The sequence below is a fragment of the Mustela nivalis genome (genome assembly GCF_964662115.1).
Source record: "Mustela nivalis genome assembly, chromosome: 5".
NCBI lineage: Eukaryota > Metazoa > Chordata > Mammalia > Carnivora > Mustelidae > Mustela > Mustela nivalis.
Window position 1 is genome coordinate 115,603,156 of NC_139024.1, and position 26,141 is coordinate 115,629,296.

The 26,141-nt window shown below is 38.0% G+C and overlaps 2 protein-coding genes across 16 annotated transcripts in view; one reads left to right on the forward strand and one right to left on the reverse strand.

Annotated features, from left to right (window-relative positions):
• Positions 1-26,141, reverse strand: part of MAPK14 (mitogen-activated protein kinase 14) — a 182,775-nt gene that overhangs the window by 97,898 nt on the left and 58,736 nt on the right. The gene's annotated exons all lie outside the window — the stretch shown is intronic.
• The window catches only part of SLC26A8 (solute carrier family 26 member 8), a 78,470-nt gene that overhangs the window by 18,858 nt on the left and 33,471 nt on the right, over positions 1-26,141 (forward strand). For 12 of the 14 annotated variants that reach the window (XM_082732340.1, XM_082732333.1, XM_082732332.1 and 9 more), the window contains 4 exons: positions 11,623-11,739; positions 13,170-13,351; positions 20,564-20,728; positions 21,433-21,582. In XM_082732340.1, coding sequence (XP_082588466.1) covers positions 11,623-11,739; positions 13,170-13,351; positions 20,564-20,728; positions 21,433-21,582 — 614 coding nt within the window. The remainder of the gene's footprint in view (positions 1-11,622; positions 11,740-13,169; positions 13,352-20,563; positions 20,729-21,432; positions 21,583-26,141) is intronic. The other 2 variants (XM_082732335.1, XM_082732334.1) reach the window with 1 other exon arrangement.

Here is a 26,141-nt window from a genome sequence, read left to right on the forward strand (position 1 = left end):
GGGAGACATTTCATGGCTAGTTTTTGGTTGTCAAAAATAAAGTTGTTATGAACATTCATGTACAGGTTTTCCAGAAAACATAGTTTTCATTTCTCTAAGGTAAATACCCTGGAGTGATATCATTGGTCATATGGTAGCTATGTGTATAACATCCTAAGAAACTGCAAAATTGTTTTCCAGAGGGGCTGTACCTACCATTGTTTATCCCTACCAGCAATGTACAAGGGTTCTAGTTCCTCCATACCCTTCACTTGATGATGTCTGTATTTTTTAAATTAAACTTCCTATTTTTAGATAATTACAGATTCACAAGGGATTCCGGGTGGTGCATTTGGTTGAGTGTCTGTCTGTTTTGGCTTAGGTCATGATCTCGGGGTTGTGAGATTGAGCCCCATGTGAGCTCCATGCTTGGTGTGGAGTCTACCTGAGATTTTCTCTCTTCCTCTCTGCCTGTCTTCTCTTCTTCCCACTTGTGCTCAATCTCTCTCTCTCTCAAATAAATAAATCTTTTTTAAAAATTATAGATTCACATACATTTGTAAGAGACTACAGAGACATTCCTTGTATCCTTTTCCTACTTTCCCCAGTGGTAACATCTTACAAAACTACAGTTCAGTTTCACAACCAGGATATTAACATTGATATAGTCAAGATACAGAACATTTCTACCACAAGGATCCCTCCTGTTGCCCTTTTATAGTTACCCCCACTTGACCCTTGCCCCCATCCCCTCCTTAACCCTGGCAACCACTAGTCTTCTTCATGTCTAGAATGTTATCCTTTCAAGAAAGTTATATGAAGAGCCATACAGTTGAAATTCTTTGAGATTGCCTTTGTTTCACTCTTCTTAATTCCTACAGATTCATCTAGGTTTTTGTATGTATCAGTAGTTTTTTCCTTTTTGTTACTAAGTAAAATTCCATGGTATGGATGTGCCATAGTTTATTTAAACATTCATCCTTAAAGTGTATATGGATTGTTTCTGGGTTTTTGGCTATTATAAATATAGCTGTTTGTGCACAGGTTAATGAACATAGTCTTCATTTCTGTGGAATAAGTGATCAGGAGCACAATTGTTGCATCTTTAGATTTTTAAGAAACTGCCAGCTTTTTTCTAGAATGGTTGTATCATTTTATATTCCCACCAGCATGAGTGGTCTATGAGTGATCTAGCTGCTCTGTATCCTCACTAGGATTTGGTGTTGTCACAACTTTTTTTGCGGAGGGGGGGGGTCCATTCTAATAGGGGTGTCTGAGACCTCATTGTGGTTTGTTTGCATTTCCCTAATGCCTTGTGATGTTTAAGATTTTTCCCTATGCTAATTCTCCACTTGTGTGTGTGTATATGTATATGTATATGTATATGTACATGTATATACATATATATACTTTTTTTTAAAGATTTATTTATTTATTTGACAGAGACACAGTGAGAGAGGGAACACAAGCACAGGGAGTGGGAGAGGGAGAAGCCGTCTTCCCATTGAGCAGGGAGTCTGATGCAGGACTCTATCCTAGGACCCTGGGATCATGACCTGAGCCCAAGGCAGACTTAATGACTGAGCCCTCCTGGGGCCCCTCCCACCTTTATATTTAAATGAGATGGCTCTTCCTATCTTTTGCTCATGTTCTATCTCAGATTATTTGCATTTTCACTATTGAGTTTCAAGAGTTATTTATATATTCTAGATATTAGGCCTTTGTCTTTTATGTTTTATAAATTTTTTCTCCCAATCTGTAGCCTTTTTGTCCTTCCAACAGAGTATTTACAGGGCAAAATTCTTATTTGATGAAAGCTAGTTTTTATTATCTTTTATTGTAACCATTCTAAGAGGTGTATAGTGATGTCTCCTTATAGGTTTAATTTGTATTTCCCTAATGGCTAATGAGGTTGAACATCTTTTCATGTTAATTTTTGCTATCCTCATATCCTTTTTTAAAAGATTTGTATTTATTTATTATTTCAGAGAAAGAGAGAGAACATGAGCTGGAAGGGAACAGGGGGAAGGAGAGAGAATCTCAAGCAGACTCCACACTGGACATAGCGCCCCACATGGGGTCAATCTCACAACCCTGAAATCACAATCTGGGACAAAACCAAGAGTCAGACACTCAACCAACTGCACCATCCAGGCACCCCTATCCTCATAACCTCTTTAGTGAAGTGCCTGTTCAACTCTTTTGCCCATTTTTTTAAGTTGGAAAAAACCTTTTTGTTTTCTTACTGTTCATTTTTGAGACTTCTTTATATATTCTGGATACAAATCCTTTGTCAATATGTAGTGTGGAAATACTTTCTCTCAGTCTGTAGCTTATCTTTTCATTCTCTGATCATGTGTTTAACAGAACAAAAGGTTTTAGTTTTGATGAAGTCCAACTTATCCATTTTTTTTCCTTTTGTGGATCATGCTTTTCCTATCATATATAAGAACCTTTTACCTAACTCTCAGGTCACAAAGATCTTCTTTTATGTTTTCTCTTAAAAGCCTTATACCTTTATGTTTTATGTTTAGATCTATGATCTATTTTGAGTTAATTTTTACATAAAGTGTGAAGTTTAGGTCAAGGTTTATTTTTTGTTACATATTCAACATCATTTTTAAATAAGGCTATTGCTCATTGAATTCTTTTTGTACTTTTGTCGAAGATCAAACAACCATATTTTTGTGGGTCTATTTCTGGACTCTATTCTGTTCTATTGATCTACTTGTCTTTCCCTTTACCTATATCATGTTTTGATTATTATATCTTTATAATGAGTCTAAAAATTGGGTAGTGTGATCCCTCTAATTTTGTTGTTTTCCAAAATTCTTTTAGCTAAAAATGTATATAAATTTTAGCATCATGTTCTTTATATCTACCAAAAAAATCCTTTTTAAAAAGATTTTATTTATTTATTAACAGAGAGAGAGATCACAAGAAGCCAGGCAGAGAGAAAGGGGGAAGCAGGCTCCCTGCTGAGCTGAGAGCCTGATGCAGGGCCAGGACTCTGAGTCCATGACCTGGGCTGAAGGCTGAGGCTTAACCCACTGAGCCACCCAGGTGCCCCCACCAAAAAAAAAAAAAAAAAGAAAAATCCTATTGTGATATTGATGGCTGTTGCATTAAGCCCACAGATCACTTTGGGGATAACTGATACCTTTATTATGTTGAGTTTCCAATCCATGATCATAGTAAATCTCTTCATTTATTTTAGTCTTCTTTGATTTCCTTCATTAGCATTTGTAGTTTTCAGTATACAGATCTTACCCATGTTCTGTTAGAATTATATCTAAGCATTTCATTTGGAGGAGTTATTGTTTGTAGTAATTAAAAACAGTTTTGTTTTCCAGTTGTTCATTGTTTACATATAGAAATACAATTGATTTTTGTGTTAATCTTGTATCCTGCAACTCATTTACTAACCCTAATAATCTTTTTTCCTTGGGGTTTACTACATTGATAATCATGTCACCTATAAATAAGAACAGTTGTATTTCTTTTTAATCTGAATGGCCTTTATGACTTTTTCTTGCTTATTGTGCTAGCTAAGATTTCCAGTACTATGCTGAAAAAGAGTGGCTCTCTGAGAATAGACATTTTTGCCATGTTCCTGATCTTAGGAGGGAAAGCATTCAATCTTTCACCATTAAGTATGATATTAACTGTAGGATTTTTGTAGATGCCCTTTATTAGGTGAAGGAAATTTCCATCTATTCTACCTTGCTGAGAATTTTTATCTTGAATGGATGGTGTATTTTCTCAAATGCTTTTTCTGCATTATTGATATGAGCATGTGATTTTTCTCTTTAGATTATTAATATGATAGATTACATTAATTGATTTTTAAATATTGAACCAGCCTTGCATCCCTAATATAAAGGAGTACCTTGTAAAATTTCCATATGGCAGCTATAAACCAAAATGTTCCATTTGTGTGGGTACATTCACTTCCAGAAAAGTAACAGAAAGTCTCTAGAGGGCTACAATGGAAGACCTGAACTCTTGAGCCTGCTGCTTTAACTGCGAGTCCTCTACTGACTCCCACTTATCAAAGGTCCTGCATTTATGGTGAAAATTGAGGCCATCCCATTGTTAAAGTGCCAAATTATCAGTGTAATTTCATACCAAAGGGAGAATAGATATATAAGTTTACCTAGCATCCAGCATAGTATCTAACATATAGTGGGTACACAAGATCTTTCATGAATAATAATAATTATATAACTACATGAATGAATGAATCTGAGAAACTCTTGCTAATTAAGAGATTGTGTATTATTTTAAGTAGTGTGAATAATGAAGTAATTGTTGTATAAATAATTCAAAAGTTTTATTTATACTTAAATAGGTAGCATCTGACAACTTAATAATTTCCTTCAAATGAAACAAAAATACTACATGGCGAATAACTTATTTAAGAAGTTCTAGATGTTGGTGCACCTGGGTGGCTCAGTGGGTTAAAGCCTCTGCCTTCGGCTCAGGTCATCATCCCAGGGTCCTGGGATTGAGCCCCATATCAGGCTCTCTGCTCAGCGGGGAGCCTGCTTCCCTCTCTTTCTCTGCCTACCTCTCTGCCTACTTGTGATCTCTGTCTGTCAAATAAAAAATAAAATCTTTTTAAAAAAATTTAAAAATTAAAAATAATAAAAAGTGGGCGCCTGGGTGGCTCAGTGGGTTAAGCTGCTGCCTTGGCTCAGGTCATGATCTCAGGGTCCTGGGATCGAGTCCCGCGTCGGGCTCTCTGCTCAGCAGCGAGCCTGCTTCCTCCTCTCTCTCTCTGCCTGCCTCTCTGCCTACTTGTGATCACTCTGTCAAATAAATAAATAAAATCTTTAAAAAAATAAATAAATAAATAAATAAATAAATAAAAATAAAAATAATAAAAAGTTCTAGATCTTCCTTACAGTACAATTCCAATTTATAAACATAAAAGAAGGTAGAAAATAACCATTAGGGAAACACCACACTAGGAATTTTCATGGATAAAATCCACTAACAGATGTTAAAATTAGTGGATGAAAGTTTGCAAACTATGTAAGGAGATCTGTGTAGTTTTGAAGATTCTTTCTCAAGATAATTGCTAACTACTTCTCTACTCTACAGTAGAGAACTTGAGAGAAACAACCTGAACCAAGTGATCAATGCTATGTCATCACCAGTAGTAAGACATACAGATATTTTATGATCCTATGATATGACACACTAAGAAGGACACAACATTATGTCTGTAGCATTCTCGCCAAGAACGTGTAAACTTGTACTATCATGCAGAAACTAAAGACCACCCCAGAATGAGGGGCATTTGGCAAAATAATTGATCTGTTAATATTCTTTCAAAGTATCAAAATCAAGTAAAGACTGAGGAACTATTACAGATTGCAGGGCTGAGGAGAAATAACAACTAAAATGAATGTGGGATTCTGGATAGAGTCCCTAACAGAAAATGGAAATTAGTGGAACAACAAATGAGAGTCAAATAAAGCCTTTAGTTAATTTATAATGTTAATTTCCTGATTCTGATAATTATACAATGACTATATAAAATACTAACATTACAAGCTAAGAAAGGACTAATGGAAACTCTATTATTTTTGAAACTTTTCTGTAAGTCTAAAATTAGTTCAAAATTTAACAATTTTTTAAGGTAGTGGGAAGTTTGGAAACTTGGTTTCCCTTTATTTCTCCACAGCCTAAACTTAACCTCACTTCCCTGTATTGGTAAGTTATTTGAAATCCTACATCTCAGCGTGCCTGGCTGGCTCAGTTATTTGGGCAGCCAACTCCTGATTTCAGCTCAGGTCATGGTCTCGGGGTCCTGGGATTGAACCCTGCATCTGGGTCTGCTCTCAGCAGGGAGTCTGCTTGAGTATTCTCTCTTCCTCTCCCTCTGCCCCTCCTCCTGCTTACTCTCTCTCTAAAATAAATGAATAAATCTTAAAAAAAGAAAGAAAGAAAGAAAGAAACCGACATTTCAAAAGACTTTCTGTTTGTGCTCTATGTTGCTTATCAAGAGTAAATAAGGGATAGGACACCTGACTGGCTCAGTTGGTGGACTGTGCAACTCTTAATCTCAGAGTCATGATTTTAAGCCCCACATTGAGTATAGAGCTTACTTAAAACATAAATCAATATGATATATATATATTTTAAAGAATAAGTAAGGGCTATTCAACATTATACTTGAATTCATAGGCAGCACATTAAAGCCAGAAAAAGAAATATGAGTATAAAGATTGTAAAGGAAGAAATAAAACTTCATTAGTTATCGATGATGATTTTTCTAATGAATAAAATAATCTACAAATAATTTATAGAACTAATAAGACTTTATCTAGTTTGCTGGATACAAGATCAGTATATTAAAATCAAGTATATTCTTACGTACCTGCAGGGAACAGATAGTGAAATTTTTTTAAAAAGATAACATTTACCAAAAGCATAAAAAATATGGAATAAGTTGTAATGAAACTAAGAAAAGATATGTAAGTCCTCTTTAGAGAAATTATAGTTTACTGAGTAATATTAATTAACTAACTTAGTTGAAATTAATGGAGAAATAGCATGTCCAGGAGTTAGAAGACTCAATATTTAAAGATCTCAGTTCTCTCAAAATAAGTTTCATAGATTTATTACAATGTTAATGTAGATCCCAACAGCATTTTTTAAAAGATTTTGTTTATTTATTTTATAGACAGAGATCAGAAGTAGGCAGAGAGGCAGGCAGAGAGAGGGGGGGAAGCAGGCTCCAAGCTGAGCAGAGAGCCTGATGTGGGGCTCGATCCCAGGACCTTGAGATCATGACCTGAGCCGAAGGCAGAGGCTTAAACCACTGAGCCACCCAGGCGCCCCCCTTCAACAGCATTTTTTTAATGGAACATGATAAGCAGATTGTAAAATGTATGTGTAAATGCAAAAAGCCAAGAATGGCCATGTTCTTTTGAAAGAATAGCATGGGAAGACCTCTCCTCCAATTATCAAGACTTAATATAAAGTTATAATATTTAAGATAATATCCACCAAAAGTAGACAGAATAAATAAACATTCTTATATGTGTATATTGGAATACGTGCAAGGAACATGAGCAATCTCAGGCACTCACCACAATATGGCATGGTTCTATACACATGATATTGAGCAAAAGAAGCAGAAATTAAAATTACATACATTGTAACTCCATTAATATAAAATTCAAACTCAGGAACCTGGGTGGCTCAGTCATTAAGCATCTGCCTTCGGTTCAAGTCATGATCCCAGGGTTCTGGGATCGAGCCCTGCTTTGGGCTCCCTGCTCAGAAGGAAGCCTGCTTCTCCCTCTCCTACTTTCCCTGCTTGTGTTCCCTCTCTTGTTATATCTCTCTCTGTCAAATGAATAAATTCCTTCAAACTGAAAATTCATACTGAACTAAACTCTATTGTTTAGAAATATGTATACTACTGGTAAAGCTATAAAGAAAAGCAAATAAATTTTTATCACCAAGTCAAAATAATGAATACCTTTGTGGGAACAGGTGGAATTATAACAAAGACCTGGATGGTGGTAACAAAGATGTTTGTTTTATAAGTATTCATTCAGCTCAACATCTATTTTTAAGATTTATTTATTTGAGAGAAAGGGAGAGAGTGCATGTGAGAGAGCTCATGAGTTAAGGGAGGAGCAGAGGGAGAGAATCCCAAGCAGACGCCTCCTGAGCACAGAACACAACCCAGGGCTTGATCCCACACCCTGAGATCATGACCTGAGCCAAAACCAAGTGTTAGTTGCTCAAGAGACTGAGCCACCCAGGCACCCCATCAATATTTATTTTAACGTACTTTCTATATGTATATTATATTTCACAATAAAAATAGGCATTTTTGACTTAAATTATCAAAACTATTACTAAACTAATTCCTACAAAATAGCAAGATAGTGTGGTATTACAGTAACAATCAGACCAATGGAACAGAAAAGAGTCATACAAATATATGTTGCATACTTTATATCATATGTTTCACTATAGAAACAAACTACTTAATGAATGATATGAAACAATTGGATACTTCCATGAAAAAATAATTTTTAGGAGCACCTGGGTGGCTCAGTCAGTTAAGTGTGTGATTCTTGATCTCAGCTCAGCTCTTGATCTAAGGGTCATGAATTTGAGCCCCACATTGGGCTCCATGCTGTGCGGGAACCTACTAAAAACAATAAAAACAGCACCAAAAACCCCACAATTTTTAGATGTCTTCCCTATGCCATACATAAAAATCTATTCCTTAAAGACCTAAATGTGAAAGGTAAAACAATCAAGGATTTTTAGAATTATGTAGAAGAATATTTTCATGATCTTGAAGTAGAAAATGATTTCTCAAAGATGACATAAGAAGCACTAGCCTGCTTAAAAGGAAAAGACTAATAAATTGAATTAAGTAAAAGTCTTATTCATTCAAAGACACATAAAGATTGAACGACAAACCACAGAATTGGAGAGGTATTTGTAATACATGTACCCAACAAAGGATTTAAATCTGTAATATATATACTCCTACAAATCTGTAAGGAAACAACTCAATGAGACTGATCAACATTACTGACAATCAGTGAAGTGAAAAGTGAGGTTCAAATGAGTTACACACTAACTTATACACACTAAAATTTAAAACCTGACAGTATCATGTGCTAACACAGATGCAGATGATGGGAACTGTCATACAATGGTAGTGGGAGTATAAGTTGTATAACCATGTGGAAAACAGGTTGGCATGTTCTGACAAAATGCCCCAGCAATTATGCTTCAGAATATAGAATCCCAAGGAACTTGTACTTTGATGCACCAAGAGGATATACAAGAATATTCATGGCAATGTTGTTCACAGTGGCCCCAAACTGGAAACAAAGACAGGAGACTGTCTTTGGAGACAAAGAAAATAGGGAGATCACTGCCTTGGATGCTGATGGTTTTTTTAGTTCCGGTTCCAGTCTCTGATGAGGCCTAACTGTCCTTTGTACACTTTTAGTACATTTCCTGTTTTGCTTAAGCTAATTTGAGCAATTTTTCTGTGTGTGTGGGAGGGGGTTGAGGGAGGTGGTTTGGTTTTTTGTTTTTGCAATCATTAGAACCTTGCTTAGGAAAAAATAATGTGGAAGGAGAAACTATAAATTACAACGATCTAAGAGACCTATCAGCCAATGTGAAAACTTCATTTGAATCTGATAAAGATTGTCAGAGATAATACAACATATAATAGTAAATATTTTTTTTAAATATCACCCCAAATCTTTGGCTGAAGGTTTCTCATGTGGTTGTAGTCAAGCTATCTCAAGTCATCTCAAGGCTCCACAGAGGCTGGAGATCAGTCTTCAGGCGCTCTCGTGTGTCTGCTGATAGGCTTGGGTTTCTCACCTTGTGGGCCTCCATCTCCAAGAGCACTTGAGTGCCTTCTTAATATGGCAGCTGGCAGGATCAGCTACATGTAGAACCCCTAGTCCAAAAAATATTCAGAATTTCAAGATGGTCAGAGTGGAGCATTAAGCCAAATGTACCTTCTAAGCCCTGTTTAATTGTATAGGTCACACATTCTTGAAGCCAACTGTGGCAGCCGGTGGCCTAGATGAAAGAGACAGTGAGTCAAAGAGCAACCAAGATAGAAGCCACAGTCTTCTTGCAATCTACTCTCAAAAGTGACAGCCTATCATCTTTGTTGTAGTCTGTTTATGAGATGCAAGTTACTAGGTCCATCCCACACTTAAGGGGTGAGGATCAAACAGAGGCAGGAAAACTAATTAGCCATTACAGATCATCTTAGGGGTTCTCTACCACAACAATCATTTATGAAATAAGCAGGGAAATTTGACCATTGACTGGATATTTGATAGAGAACCCATATTAATTTCTTAGGTATAATGATGATATTGTAGTTAAATTAAAAGAGGGTATTCTAGGGCACCTGAGTGGCTCAGCTGGTTAAACATCTGCCTTCGGCTCAGGTCATGATCCTAGAGTTCTGGGATCAAGTCCTGCACTGGACTCCCTACTCGGTGGGGAATCTGCTTCTCCCTCTCTTTCTCCCCTCCCTCTGCCTCTGCCCCTGTTCATGCTCTCTCTCTCAGATAAATAAAATAGTGAAAAATAAATAAATACGTGAAATAAAAGAGGGTCTTCTTTTGGGGCACCTGGTTGGCTCAGTCAGTAGAGCACAAGACTCTTGATATCAAGGTCGTGAGTTTGAGCCCCACATTGGGTGTAGAGATTGGTTTAAAAAAAAAAATAAGAGAGTTGGGGTGCCTGGGTGGCTCAGTCTTAAGTGTCTGCCTTTGGCTCAGGTCCTGATCGTTGGGTCCTGGGATTGAGCCCTGCATCCGGCTCCCTGCTTAGCAGGAAGCCTGCTTCTCCTTCTCCCACTCCGCCTGTTTGTGTTTCCTCTCTCACTGTGTCTTTCTCTGTCAAATAAATAAATTAAATATTTTAAAAAAATAAGAGGGTCTTCTTTTAAAGATATGTACTAATATATCACCAGATGAAATAATTTCCTGTCTTGGATTTGCTTAAAAATAATATGAAGTGGGAGAGGAGTGAGGGAATAGAGACAATATTGGCCATGAGTTGACCACTGTTGGAGCAGGTGATGGGTATAATGGGAGCCCATTATACTCTGTTTTTGTACGTGTTTGAACTTCTACACACACACACACACACACACACACACACAGCCTTTCTTGTCTAAGACACTAAATTTGCTCACTGAACTCATAACTGAATTCAAGCGAGCACTTGGTATGATGTAAATTGAAGATAGACCACCCAGGGGTGCCTGGGCGGCTCAATACGGTTGTTTGTTAGATTCTCGATTTTGGCTCAGGTTGTAACCTCAGGATCATGAGATTGAGCCACACATGCAGCTCCATGCTGGGAAGGAGATTGCTCAAGGTTCTCTCTCTCCCTCACCCTCTGCCCCACCCCAATCCCCCCTGCCCCTGCCCAGGTACGCGTGCTCTCTCTCTCTCTTTCAAAAAAAAAGAAGAAGAAGAAGAAGAAGATACACCCTTAGGGCAGGAACTGTGGACTTGTTACATCAAAGGATGAAAGGATGACACCATGCACATTAATCCATTTGCTTCAAAATTTCCAAATTCTCATGGTGTTCTTGGAAAAGAAAGTAAGCATTGAAGGGGTTGTTGAAGAAAGAGACCTATGTGATTGTCATATGAAAGAGGGACTGCACATACCAATATGGAATCAAGCCAGTTACATATGATTCTTCTCTTGTTCTCCAGCTTTATTTCCAGTCCTGGAGGATGCCTGGGCCTTCTGCTATTAGACAAGGTGTGAAATGGGGCTGCTTCTCAGCTGCTGGAATCAGAGGTCTTATTCTTGCGACATCTGTTTTCCATGATTAGCATAAAGACCTTGAAAGGAGAGGTGTTTAAGCCTGTGATTTAGAGCTGAGGTGTAAAAACATGTGGTAAAGTAGGAGGAGAAGCTAGATATCAAAGGAGGTAATAAAAGACACAAATGATGGGCTGCAGGTTAAGAGATCTTATTATCACACTCAGCAGCTAGACACGTAGATCATTTTTATTTTCAATATTCTTTACAGTTTTTGTTAAAGGTGACTTTGAAAAGCCAGCCTAACTTTTCTTACTTGAATTATCTTTTCAGCCCTGACATTTAGCTTGCTGACGAGGCAACTGATTCCTCCTCTCAATGTCTGTTATGCGGCTTTCTGTTCTTCAGTAGTTTACATCATTTTGGGATCATGTCATCAAATGTCCATTGGTGAGTTCAGCACTAGAACTACAGGGGGTGGATGGGCTTTCTGCCTCAATCATTTCCTTATTGCTATGTTTAAGGTTGGATAAAAGGAGGCAGAAGATGGACATTCTATCCATAGGGTGAGTGTTCAGATTTCAGAGATTGTGCCATTATCAATGTCACTGCCAGACAGAGTCGGCTAGCTCTTTCCCAAATAAATTAGACAGCAGGGGTACTTATCCTGGTGAAATTAACACACATTGAAATCTGACTGCCCTCAACCCAGAAGATCCAGAGGCAAGTTTACCAATATTCCTAGAGTAGATCCATCTTTCAGCTGGACCTATAATAACCCACATGGGCCTACATTTCAATAACTATATTAGCATATTAATTTACAATGAGAAAAGGCTGTCATATAATCAAAGCACTCAAATCCATAGGACAAGCACTTACCTTCCCTGAGTCAGAAGTGCATCTACTAATTTATAATTAGAAATAACAAACTAGTTGAAAGTCATACAAGCAGCACATTTTCTTCACTTAGGTAAACCGTCATAGCAATCAAACCACAAAATGTGCAATAATCTTGGAAGGGCATTGTCAACATCTACTAAGTAAAGTGCCTTTTTCTTGGCTTCCCCACTGAACAACTGACCACCCAACCAGCACTGATCATTTTGATGAACACACTTTTTCTCCAGATACATTTGTATATTCTGGCTGATTACCACCCCATTATTCTAGATGCAGAGTGCTATCCTGCCTTTTTAAAGGACAGTATCACATGTCTTTACTAAAATCCATTATGTGTTGATTTTACATTGGGAGACTGAGAGGACAATTTATTCCTATATTTCCAAGTTCCTGGGGCATAGCACAGTCATTTCCAGATACTGATAATAAGGCTACAGGAGTTTTGTTTCTGTTAGGTAATTTAAAGGTAAGATTTGCCTTTACTCCCATATGTGACTATGTGGATTGGAGGGCTGAACGAAATCATGTTTGAAACAGGTTTATCTCATTGTCATTTTGCAACTAATAAATCCTTCACAAGTGATAGGTGCTATTTTTCTTATTATTATTGATTAGCTTTGTTTTCTGATCTGCCTACCTACCATTTCAATTTCATTCACCATCTCTAAGAGCAGGTACAGTGACTGAGCCTGATATGCATTTCCAGCCAATTTCCCTTTGAATCCCACTCCTTGTGCCCATATTGCAAAGAGGTTAATACCTGTACCACCAAGATCTAAATTCTGGAAGATGCTCATGGCATGTGGAACCAGAGTTCTTTTCTTTGCTCCTTCTCACTTTTCCAATGGCCACTTTCAAATAAGAGAAGTTCTTCAGATCAAAAACAAAACAACATTAGACCATGCCTTGATTTTTCAAATATGTCAGGTTACCTGGATTTAAAACTGCACTTTCTGCCCCAACACCTTCTTTCATAGGTTCCTTCTTCCTTGTGAGTGCTCTGATGATTGATGTGCTGAGGTTGTACCCATTCAACAATGGCAACCTGATTCTGGGAACTTTCATCAAGGATGACTTTTCCAAGCCCTCCTTCCTTGCGGACTATAACAGATCCTTGAGTGTGGTGGCATCCACAACTTTTCTGACTGGGATTATTCAGGTAGGATCAGAGTCTCCAAACCCCTGAAGAAGAAATAAATAAAGGAGCTACAAAGGGACCCCTTCCTTTTGTTGCTCCTGTTATCCGTCATGATATATCTGGAACTTTAGTTGCTTATTTTTTGAAAGCTTACAGGATGTGTGGATAGGCTCTCCTTAGTGACAAAACCTCTCCCTTCCTCAGAAACAATTCACCATTGATTTAGGATGAGACACTGAACATTCTCATTTGTCTAAAGAAAGGTCCTAGGGACTATGGTCAAGAGTTCTATTCATGATTTCATGTTTTTTTAAAATGTCTTTATATTCTTTCAACAAGACTAACACTCATAAGCTCCTGTACTATACTTTGGGTTAAGTAAGCATGAAAGCAAGATCTATAATCCTTTTTTTAATTTTTCAGGAGCACAGCTAAAGGACAATAATATCAATGACTTATTAAAATATCAAAACTTATTTTTGGTGTGTCTTTGATTTTCTCTCAGAGACTAACATCTAAAGCTTCACCCATTGAACAGAAGTCACATATGCTAGCTTTATTTCTCTTTCTTTGCAACCAATCTACTTTCTAGCTAATTTTTGCTGATCTCTCCTGGAACCATCTTTTATTAGATAAGGTTTTATTGAAAGCCTACAAAGTCGGGGCGCCTGGGTAGTTCAGTGGGTTAAAGCCTCTGCCTTTGGCTCAAGTTATGATCACAGGGTCCTGGGATCTAGTCCCGAGTCGGGCTCTCTGCTCAGCAGGGAGCCTGCTTCCTTCTCTCTCTCTGCCTGCCTCTCTGCCTACTTGTGATCTCTGTCAAATAAATAAAATCCTAAAAAAAAAAAAAGAAAGAAAGCCTACAAAGTCTAGCCCATATACCAGCTATACAACTTACTTAAATTACCTTACATTTATGGGCCTTGGTTTTCTTGTGTATAAAGTAGGAAAAATAACATTTATTTCACAGGGTTCTTATGAGGACTAAGTGAGAAAATACATGTAAAGCACTCAGCACAGAGCCTGTCACGTAGTAAGCATCAGCATGTGATAACTACTGGGTACAGAAATATGAATTTGGGTACTTTGACAGAGACCAAAAATAAAAAAGAAGATGTAATTCCTGTGGTTAAAAAAATCAATCTTGTAGGAGAAGATAAAATAACAGAATATAAATCAGCAATCTATGAATTCTATACATGACCCTGGGCGTGTTCTCTTGCCTCCTTTGAGCCTCAGTTTTTTCATCTAATAAAGGAAAAGATATCCCATTTCCAGAAAGATGAAATAGATCTACTTTTCCCTATGCCTCCTGCTAAGTACAACTAAAAACCTTGGAACGTTATATATAACACAAACATAAGACTCTGAATAGTGGAGAGAAGGCAAACTGGCTCAGAACCCCAGGATCCAAGGAATAACACAATGGTGAGTTTCCAGGGTTTTCTTTTTGCCTCTTATATTTCAAACTTGGTGCTAAGGAAGCCAGAAACCCAAATGCTAATACCCGTGCACACACACATACACCTACACACACACACACACACACCAAGCCCTAACAGAAATCTGTTCTTTATAGCCACGGCACCAAAAAAGGCTAGCAAAGCTGAAAACTTTTACATATAACTACTACACTCCAGACTAACACCAAGGAAAAACAAAACAAAACTGTGATATCAACTCCCTCATGCCAACAAAGGCCAACTGAGGAGTCCAGACTTTCACCCTTACCCACCCATAATGAAGTGCACACCCACAACCCCAACTGGGGTGTTGTCAGCGAAGGCCAAATAGGGAGTCAAGACTTTCATTCCCACTGTGCAATAATGAGACCCTCTTCCTACTCCTCACTGGGGTGGTATTAGAGATGGCCTTTGGAAGAGAACAACCCCTTCTGTTGTAGTATCAGTGGACGCCAAATGGGAAGAAATAAGGTATTCCCATCTCTTCCAACCAGGATAATATCAGCAGAGGGCTAGTGGGAGCCAGAACTCCTACCCCTGCCCAGCAATAATGAAGAGTCCTGCCACAGCTGTCGGTGGAAGCTTAGGGGAGAAGCTGGACTTCTGCATCTACAGGCAGTAACAAGATGGCACCTTCCTCCTCCCCTGCCATCACTTTGTCAAAATAAGTAATAAAACACAGATTTAAATAAGATCCAGCATCTCATAGCATAGTGTCCAAAATGTCCACCATTGAACTGAAAATTACTTGTCATGTCAAGAACCAGAAAAATCTCAACTTGAATGAAAAAAGACAATAAAAAGATGCCAGCACTGAGATAACAGAGATGTTAGGATTATCTGGCAAAGATTTTAAAGCAGCCATCCTAAACATGCTTCAGCAAGCAATAATGAACATGCTTGAAACAAGTGAGAAAATAGAAAGTCTCAGCAAATAAACAGAAAATATGAAGAAACAAATGGAAATTTTAGAAGCGTAGAGGAGGCAGGAAAGAATGAATGAATTCAAAGAAAGAACAATAGAAATTGCCCAATAGGAACAACAGAGAGAAAACAGACTGGAAAAAATAATGAACAGAGACTCGGGAACAAGTAGGACGATAACAACACATCTAATATTTATATCATGAGAGTTCCAGAAAGAGAGGAGAAAAAAGATGGGGGCTGAATTACTTGAAGAAATAACGGCTAAAAACTCCCCAAATTTGGCAAAATATGTAAGCGTCCAGAATCAAGAAGCTGAGAAAATTTCAAACAAGATAAATCCATAGAAATCCCCCCTAAGGGGCTCCTGGGTGGCTCAGTGGGTTAAAGCCTCTGCCTTCAACTCAGGTCATGGTCTCGGGGTCCTGGGATCGAGCCCCACATCAAGCTCTCTGCTCAGAAGGGAGCCAAGCCTCCTTCCTCCTCTCTTTCTGCCTGCCTCTCTGCCTACTTGTGATCTCTGTCTGTCAAATAAATAAATAAAATCTTTAAAAAAACAAAAACAAATGGAAAGAACCAGAATATTTGTATCTTTATTTAAAAAAAAAAAAAGAAATCCACCCTAAGACAAATTATAGCCAATCTCTTAAAAACTAAAGACAATAAAAAAATAAAAAAAAAAAACTCTCAAAAGCAATAAGAGAAATACTTTGCCTATGGGGTGGGGTGGGGGGTGAGCAACTCAAATGGCAGCAGATTTCTTCTTGTTCTTTTTTTTTTTTTTAAGATTTTATTTATTTATTTGAAAGAGAATGAGTGAGAGAGAACATGAGAGAGGGGAAGGTCAGAGGGAGAAGCAGACTCCCCAAGGAGCTGGGAGCCCGATGCAGGACTCGATCCTGGAAATCTGGGATCATGTCCTGAACCGAAGGCAGTTGCTCAACCAACTGAGCCCCCAGGTGCCCGGCAGCAGATTTCTTATCAGAAACCATAGAGTCCAGAGGGAAGTTACACAATATTTTCTGTTTGCTAAAAGCAAAGAAATGTCAATCCAAAATCATATACCCAATGAAAATATCCTTTAAGAATCACAGGGAAATCAAGACATTCTCAGAGGAAGAAAAACTTAAGAGAATTTGCTAGGAGCAGACCTACCCTAAAAGAATGGTGAATGAAGATCTCTAAACAGGAAATGATAAAAGAATCTTGGAACATCAGGAAGGAAGAAAAAAATAATGGAAAGAGTAAAAATATGGATAAATACAATAGATTTTCCTCCTCTTATGCCTTCTAAATTATGTTTGATGGTTGAAATGAAATTATAACACTGTGATGTGGTTCAAAATGTATGTAGAGGAAGTATTTAAAACAATTACCATAAACCCCTAAACAACATGAGTTTGAACTGCACAGCCCCACTTATATGCAGATTTTTAAAAAATAAATACTATACAGTATTGTAGATATATTTTCTCTTCCTTATGATTTTCTTAATAATACTTTATTTTCTATATCCTACGTTACTGTAATAATATAGTATGTAACACATATACCAAATGTTAATCATATGTTTATGTCATTGGTAAGGCTTCCACTCAATAGTAGGACAATAGGAGTTAAGTTTTGGGGGACTCTAAAGTTATACGTTGGAGGGGGGTGCTAGGTGGCTCCATTGGTTAGGCATCTGCCTTCGGCTCAAGTCATGATCCCAAGGTCCTGGGATCAAATCCTGCATTGGGCTCTCTTTTCAGCCCAGGAGACTGCTTCTCTCTCTCCCTTTGCCCCTCCCTCTGCTTATATCTTCCCTCTCTCAAATAAATAAATTCTTAAAAAAGAAAAAAGTTATACATGGATTTCAACTGTGTGTGTTTGGGGAGGGGGTGTTGCCCCTAACTTCTGTGGTATTCAAGGGTCAACCATAATTTTGCAAGATGCTATCAGTGGGAGAAACTGAGTAAAGAGTACACCAGATTTCTCTGTAATGTTTCTCCCAACTGCATATTGATTTACAGTTATCTAAAATAAAAAGTTTAAATTTTGAAAAGAAGTCTGTACTAGAAAATATCTAACTTTCATTGTTATGTGTTAGTCACTGTTCAAAATACTTCACATGTACCCCTCTCATTTGACCCTTACAACTCCTTGTATGAGGGTAGGTGTTACTATGATTTTTTTTAAATTTTAAGATTCTATTTATTGATTTATTTATTTGAGAATGAGAGAGAGAGAGCATGAGTGGGAGAGGGTCAGAGAGAGAAGCAGACTCCCTGCTGAGCAGGGAGCTGACACGGGACTTGATTCCAGGGCTCCAGGATCATGACCTGAGCCAAAGGTAGTTACCGAACCAACTGAGCCACCCACGCGCCCACTATGATCCTTGTTTTAAGGGGAAAAAAGGTATAGTGAGGTTAAGTGAATTGATCCAAGTTCACACAGCCAGTAAGATCCCAAACTGGGAATTGGGCTCAAGGTTGTCTATCTCCAGAATCTGTGCTTCACATAATTTTAAAGTGCAAATTAAGATTAATATTAATAAAAGTGAAGTGTTTGGTGTCAAAAGAATGTAAAGCACAGGAATAACCTTTAGTTGGTTGAAGTTGCCTGTGAAGAAAACAACCATGTTTTGAGACTTCTCTTCATTCACTGAACATTTAGTACTTGTTTTCTATAAGAATGTGCAATAGGTATCATGTCATAGGCCAACTCTGACTGATTGGCATTTGCTGCTTAGAGAATTAGGTCAACACAAATTTTGATACCACAACACAGCTGAGCAAGAAAGAGCTTTGTGGTTATAAGTATTTGCCACTTACAAGGTGGAAGGAAGAGATGGCATGAAAAGTGAATGGTAATGTATTTGCCTCTGTCACTACTCTCAGATTTGAGCTAAGTGTTTTACATGTTTTATACAATGTAATTCATACAAAACACTGCATGGTTATTACTCACTTTTTATAGATGAAGAAACAGGCTCAGAGAGTTTACTTAACTTGTCCAAGCTCACACAGCCTGTGAGAGGCAGAGCCAGGATTGAAGCCAAGTTTTTCATCCCTAGGAATCATGCTCTTCTCACCATATCTCCTGGAGAAGAGGAATTGTATTGAGCTCTTGAAAGAAATGATGGACAGGGATTGACAGAAATGGGCAAAAAAGAGGGATTCATGCATAAACACAGAAATAGATACAGATCAGCCAATCACACAAAAGACAGGAAGCTGACCGGCCCCATTAGAGTAGCAGAGCACATTGGGCAATAATGATCAAAGAATATAGAGACATGGTGCTCAACTGACTGAAAGCTTGAAAACAAAAACCTTTTAAACCTCCAAGATTTACTCTTTCAAGTTTGTTTTCTGAGAGCTTCTAGTGAAGGAGAGGTGAAGTGCTAACTATAGTAGGCTTCAAGACTGATCTTTCCCCATCTTCTTCATTAAGCTGTGCAAGTTTTCTTAACCTCCTTTCTTAACGGGAAATGGGGCTCGCCCTCTATCCAACAATTTTCAAGTTGCTTTTTATTATAAAAGATGGAGGGCACCTGTCGGGCTCAGTTAGTAGAGCATGTGACTCTTGCCCTCAGGGTTGTGAGTTCAATCCCCACATTGGATGTGGAGCCTACTTGGAAAAAAAATAAGATGAACACGTATATTGCAAGAGTCTCAAATAATAAAAAAGTGCATAAATCTTAAAATATTACCCCAACCTTTTTAAAATTTAATTTATTTACTTGAGAGCAAGAGAGAGCGAAAGAGAGCCTGAGCTGGAGAAAAAGCAGATGGAGAAAGAGGCAAATGGAGAGGGAGAGGCAGGGAACCCGACAAACAACGGGCTTGATCCCAGGGCCCTGGGATCACCACCTGAGCCTCAGGCAGACACTTAACTGGCTGAGCCACCCAGGTGCCCCAATATTGCCCCAATTTTTAATCCCATTTCCCAAGAGTAACTTTTTTAATAGTTTGGGGCTACCCTTTTAGATCCTTTGTATATTTAAATATATATATATATAAAATATACATATATAACACATGCACGTGTGTTATATATAAAATACTAAATGTAACCTACATTTAATGTATAATTTGTGGTATATGTAATTATATATAAATATAGAATTATTATATGTAATTATATATAAATATATAATCAGATAAATTATATAAGTTTAATTATATAACATATAATTACATTTATTTATTCAAAATATAAGTATACAAATTATATATTAAGTGTAATATGGTATTTTACATGTACATATGCATATATAATATATAAATTATATTTATTATATATACTGGATTTATAGAAACTGAATTTCTGTCTTATATACACATATTATCTATTATGTATATAATCCTGAAGACATAAATTCAGTTTAATCATTCTTAGTAAAGATAAATGTCAAAGGCCGAGGAGTCTCAGCTGGAACCCAGGGGGTTTTTTAACTTGTCTTTTCCCTTTGTGAAAAGCCACATTCCTCACAGGAATATTAACATCTCCTGAAAAGGGCTATTAAAACGTCTAACAAAAGGGCCCTTAAAAAGGCAAAAGCTTGTTCTAATCACCACTTGGTCACTGTTAACCTCACATTCATAAGGTCAATAGATGCTAGGGCACGACCTTAAGCGTAAGTGCTCCCGAAGCAGGAAGGAAGTGTGATCTCCTGAATCAACACCAAGGACGGACCTTGTCATTTGCAGTTGCTGAGAAAAAGAGAGGGCAGAGTTAACCCCAGGGGCCTCATTGAACTTTTTCGTTGGCAACCTCGTGGAGAGCTCCTAATTGATGCCTTTGTTGGTTTGGTGACATTCTGTCTCACTCCAGTTTTCTTTTCCACCCGAACCTCCTGCAGCTTTCAATGGGCTTGTTAGGTTTTGGCTTCATCGCCACGTACCTTCCGGAGGCTGCAATCAGCGCTTACCTGGCTGCCACGGCACTACACATTATTCTGTCCCAGCTGACTTGCATCTTCGGGATTATGATTAGTTTTCACGCTGGTCCCATCTCCTTCTTCTATGTGAGTAATTTCTGCCCTCACCCAGATATACAGATGCCCCTCCCCTTGACTCAAGTGGAGAGATTGCTGCATAGGCGGCTTAGTCAACGAGGGCTTAGAAATAATTTCATCTCTTCTAGATTTACAGTCGTAATTAAATACCGATGCCGGTGGTATCATGTTCTCAGTTGCATTAACCATTTTGCCCAGCCCTTTTAAGCAAACATGATTTACATTAAAAGTTGGTTTTTAAAATACTGTAATCTAGCATAATTCTTCCCACTACATGCCTCATAGCAGACCTGTATCCTAAAACATCTAAAGAATATAAGATGCTACATTGTCCCTTGATGCAAGAATGGCATAGGAGGCATGCTAAAGAACATCCATCAGTGGTCTAGAAAAATTAGTAAAAAGAGTAGCCTGAAAAACAGAACTCCTGGGTCCCTTCCATTACACTGAAACATTAAAGTGTATTCTCTCCTTACTGGGCATTATTATCTTTTAGTGTCTCCTTTTCCAATTAAAAAATATCTATATCTATATCTATATCTATATCTCCATCTTTCCATTTGCCTCCACTGTGCTAGCAATACTTATAAAGACATTTGTGCCCAGAAACACTGCTTAGAGATTTCTTTTTCAACTAATCTAGAGTGTCATTTTCTAGATAGAGGCAATTATCATACCCCTTACTAAGCCTTTAAAATTTTGTTTTCTTTCAGAACATAGTTAACTACTGTGTAACTCTCCCAAAAGCTAATTCTACCAGCATCCTACTATTTCTAACTGCTGTTGTTGTGCTGAGAATCAACAAATGTATCAGAATTTCTTTCAATCAGTACCCACTGGAGTTTCCTATGGAAATTTTTCTGGTAGGTTTTGATGCCCCAAATTCATGGTTTAGACCATTTAAAAATGCCCGCTTTCTTAAAAAAATAAAATAAAATAAAAAGCAAGCGACCTAGGAACGAAGAAGATTAGAGGAGACTATTAAAATAATAATTTCTTAAAAACCTATGTTGAGGTGCACCTGGGTGACTCAGTAGGTTAAGCCTCTGCTTTTGGCTCAGGTCATGATCTCAGGGTCCTGGAATGGAGCCCCACATCGGACTCTCTGCTCCACAGGGAGCCTGCTTCCTCCTCTCTCTCTCTCTGCCTGCCTTTCTGCCTACTTGTGATCTCTCTCTGTCAAATAAATAAATAAAATCTTTTCAAAAATAAATAAATAGGGTGCCTGGGTGGCTCAGTGGGCTCTTTGCTCAGCAGGGAGGCTGCTTCCCTCTCTCTCTCTCTCTCTCTGCCTGCCTCTCTGCCTACTTGTGATCTCTAGCTGTCAAATAAATAAATAAAATCTATTAATAAATAAATAAATAAAATAAAGACGTATGTTGAATTGTGAAAAGTAGAATACATTTAATTTAAAATACTAGCTTATATTTGTAAAACATGCTTATTTTTAAAGTACTTTTCTCTATTGCCTCTTTCATAGTATTTTAGAAATAGGATTTTTTTCCCCTTATGGAAATAACCCAGGCTCATTCTAGTTGTTTTTTGTTGTTGTTGTTGTTGTTGTTTGTTTTGTTTTTTTGTTTTTTGCTTTTTTTTGAGAGAGGGAAAGAGAACAGGCAGGGGCAGGGGCAGAGGGAGAGGGATAAGCAGACTCCCTGCTGAGCAGGGAGCCCAGTACAGTGCTGGATCCCAGGACCCTGGGTTCATGACGTATGCCAAAGACAGACACTTAACTGAGCCACCCAGGTACCCCTCATTCTAGCAACTTTGAAAAAATAAGAAAAAAAATGGAAGAATAGAAATTTCCACACCTTCCAAAGTCAATTACAATAGATAATTTTGGATTTTCAGTTATTCAGTTTTCTTAATTCAAATATGTATGACAGGCCTATGCTCAATGTTGGTGAATTTCTGTCTTCTACATAGAATGTTGTTCCTATTTTATTTTATTTTTTTAAATTCTATCTTTAAGTAATCTCCACCCCTAATGTGGGGTTTGAACTCACAACCCGAGATCAAGAGTCATATGCTCTACTGACTGAGCCAACCTGCTGTCCCTGTTTCTATTTTAATAATGTTGCCATCATACTGTTTTCAGCCTCCTTTCATTCTCACTATACTACAGTAGAGAAATTGAGGGAGGTGAGATGTTAAATAGATTGCCTAATCCTTGTCATTAGTAAGTGGCAGAGCTGGGGCTCACCACTAGCTAATGATAACATTTCTTCTTTCTTTAAAAAAAAAAAATCTGGTAAAAGTTATCTTTTGCAGTTATGATTAACATTTTTACAATGATAAAGACATTTTCATAAATAAAAATCAGTCTTTTAAAGTTAGCATTTCTCGTATTAGGATTGCTGAATGCTTGGGGATCCACAAGAATTAATTTCCCCTTAAGAAGTGTTCTGTTGCAGAGATGCTTGAAGTTCAACAGATGTCCATGTTTTGCCTTAAATTTCCCGGCTGCCTTGTATTTAAGCAGGGCCAGTGACTTTGGAGCCAAAGCATAGGAGAAAGCATGTGAGTCCCCATGTTCTTTCTCTTCCTGCTGTGGTAATCATAGGGCTGCCTGTTGAAATAACAGGGTCCCCAGGTGGAATTTGCCTGGATCCCTGAGGCACTGTTTGCAAAGAAGTTGCCCTGAAAAGACACTTGCCCACAATAGACTGTGTGGGCAAAAAATAACTCTAAGTTCTCATGATTTGTATGTTGCCACCTAATTCTATACTAAAGAATCCATGTCTATACCCAGCATGATTAAAACAGTATGCGAGGGACACCTGGGTGGCTCAGTGGGTTAAGCCACTGCCTTCGGCTCAGGTCATGATCTCAGGGTCCTGGGATCGAGTCCCGCATCGGGCTCTCTGCTTGGCAGGGAGCCTGCTTCCCTCTCTCTCTCTCTCTCTCTGCCTGCCTCTCTGATTACTTGTGATCTCTCTCTGTCAAATAAATAAATAAAATCTTTAAAAAAAATAAAATAAAATAAAACAGTATGCGAATTGCTTTGGAATTTGAGACCAAGCTTTGTCTTATAACTGTTATCTACTTTTCATGGAGCTGTATATTCTTTCTTCATTGGAGTAGCTGAAAAGCTATTAGTTTGTAAAGGCCAGAAACTGAAAAACTACTTTTATCAAAGACTTCCCAAATCACTATACAGAAATATAGTGCCGGAGAGAGTGGAGTCAGTGCCAACCTCTCCTTTTCATGGAACCCAGCTCAGCTCAGATGCTTTAGGAAGCTGAGGCTTTGGAGTCACCAGCAGATGGCGTCTGTGAGGCAGATATTGGCACTCCCGCTAATTTCAGCTTTCCTTGAAGTGTAATTGACATATAAAGTGTACATCATGGTGATTTCTTATGCAGATACATTGTGAAAAGATTCCCCCATCTAGTTAATTAACATTTCCATCACCTCACGTATCTATCATGTGTGTGTGTGTGTGTGTGTGTGTGTGTGAGAGAGAGAGAGAGAGAGAGAAAGAAAGAAATAGAGAGAGAACATTTAAGTTCTACTCTTAGCAAATTTCAATTATACAATGCAATGTTATCAGTTATAGTCACCGTGCATTACCTTCGACCCTCAGACCTTATTCATCTTAAACGTGAATGTTTTTGTGTATTTTTATCAACCTTTCCCCATTTCCTTCAACCCCCATCTCCTGGCAACCCTTTTCTACTCTCTGTTTCTGTGAGTCTGTTTTTGTTTTTGCTCTTAGATTCCACACTTATGTGATACCAGACAGTATTTGTCTTCCTCTCTATGGCTCTTTTCACTTAGCATATTGCCCTCGAGGTCCATCTCCGTTGTGCAAATCAGCCCTCTTTCAAGAGACATCAGCAGCAGGGATTGTAGTGATATTCCTTCAAGCAACCTCGAAAGCAATGAACGTTAACCAGAGTTACTAGGAAAGGCAAGAAGAAAGAGTATAGAGGATTCTCTGAGTTCACTATGGCTGACAGATTGGTTTGGGAGCCACAGTTAAGACATTCCTTTTGGAGAGCGCTATAAATAATTACGATGCACCATGGAGTGAAGTGGGGGAAGAAACAGATCCAGCAAGAAAAGTCGGTGGAGACTTAAGAATTGTTGCAGTTTAGGCAGTACACTTTTTGTGACCTAATTTATGCTCGAAGGTTATCAAAGCCTGTAATAATTCCTTATACACATATCAAGCAAGTCAAGTGATCAGGATCACTGTCCACCAAGTAGTAAGGATTAGAGATGTTGTTAGAACTGAGAAAAGACTTGCATGTTTCCCCTGGCAGTGAGGCAAATGGGAGCGGGAGGATGAGAGTTGCTATGCCCTAAAGGTGTAAAAAGCTTCTCACAGCACCCACCAAGACACTTACTGTTTAGACATGCTGGAGGAAACTGCCCACACACACCAATCTGTCCTTAACACATAGTGTCAAATAGAAAGGGAAAGTTTCAAGGCAGTATCTGGGATCCAGGTAGAATATACTGACAAATAATTCAGGAATCCTATAGCTCTAAGAAATTATACATATTATATGTCCATCATTTATATGTGTATATGAGTGTGTTTGTGCCTATGTTTATTTAATTTGTATAACACACACCAAACAGGCATCAAAAATAGTTGTCTTTGGGTGATTTACTTCTGCTTTTTAATTTTCCTATTTTTCTCTGTGTTCCTTTATGAGCAAGCATTACCTTTATATTGGAAATAAAAAGAGTTCCTTGGCCAGTTTTCACACTTTTTGTCCTTTAACCATATAAAGAAGAAAACTTCTCTGAGTCAAGCTATGATCCAGATTTTTCTTTACCTTCTGACCTGTAAGGTTCCCAGGGGTCTTCATCAGATCACAGCATCACAGATAAACCAATTGCTATTCTACTCAGTGTCTGAACTCTCAGCAGAGGCTGGGAAAAGATTTACGTGTTAGTAGGGAAAATGGGGTAAAGCAGCTACATAATTATTATGCTAAGACCTGGGCATCAAGTTCTTTTGTCTCTGGCTTAATTTGCTCTGGTGTGAGGTCTCTATAAGGTATAACAGCTGCTAGGTTGTCTATTTTGCCCCTAGTTGAAATGGAAAGGAGCCTTGTTATTTTAGGACTAAATGAAAGGGAGATTAAAAAGCAAGTCATTGCCTTGCTGAAGACTTTTTCTTTGTGCTATCAAATGCTGCTCTATATTTATTCTTAAGGGTTATTCAGTAATATGATTCTCAGTATACCTAAACAATCCCCCAAAGGCATATGTATCTTGGTACAGTGTCTCTAGATCTAAAAACTTCTACAACTGAGGCCTTAAAATACCGACTACCTGAAAAACATGTGTGTATTCGGTCCAGATGTTCCAAGTTGGTAAATGCATTCATTTATTCCCATTGTCATGTCAGAGACCAAGGCTGAAGTTGCTTTTCATTCTGTCTACAAGGCTAAAAAGAACTAAG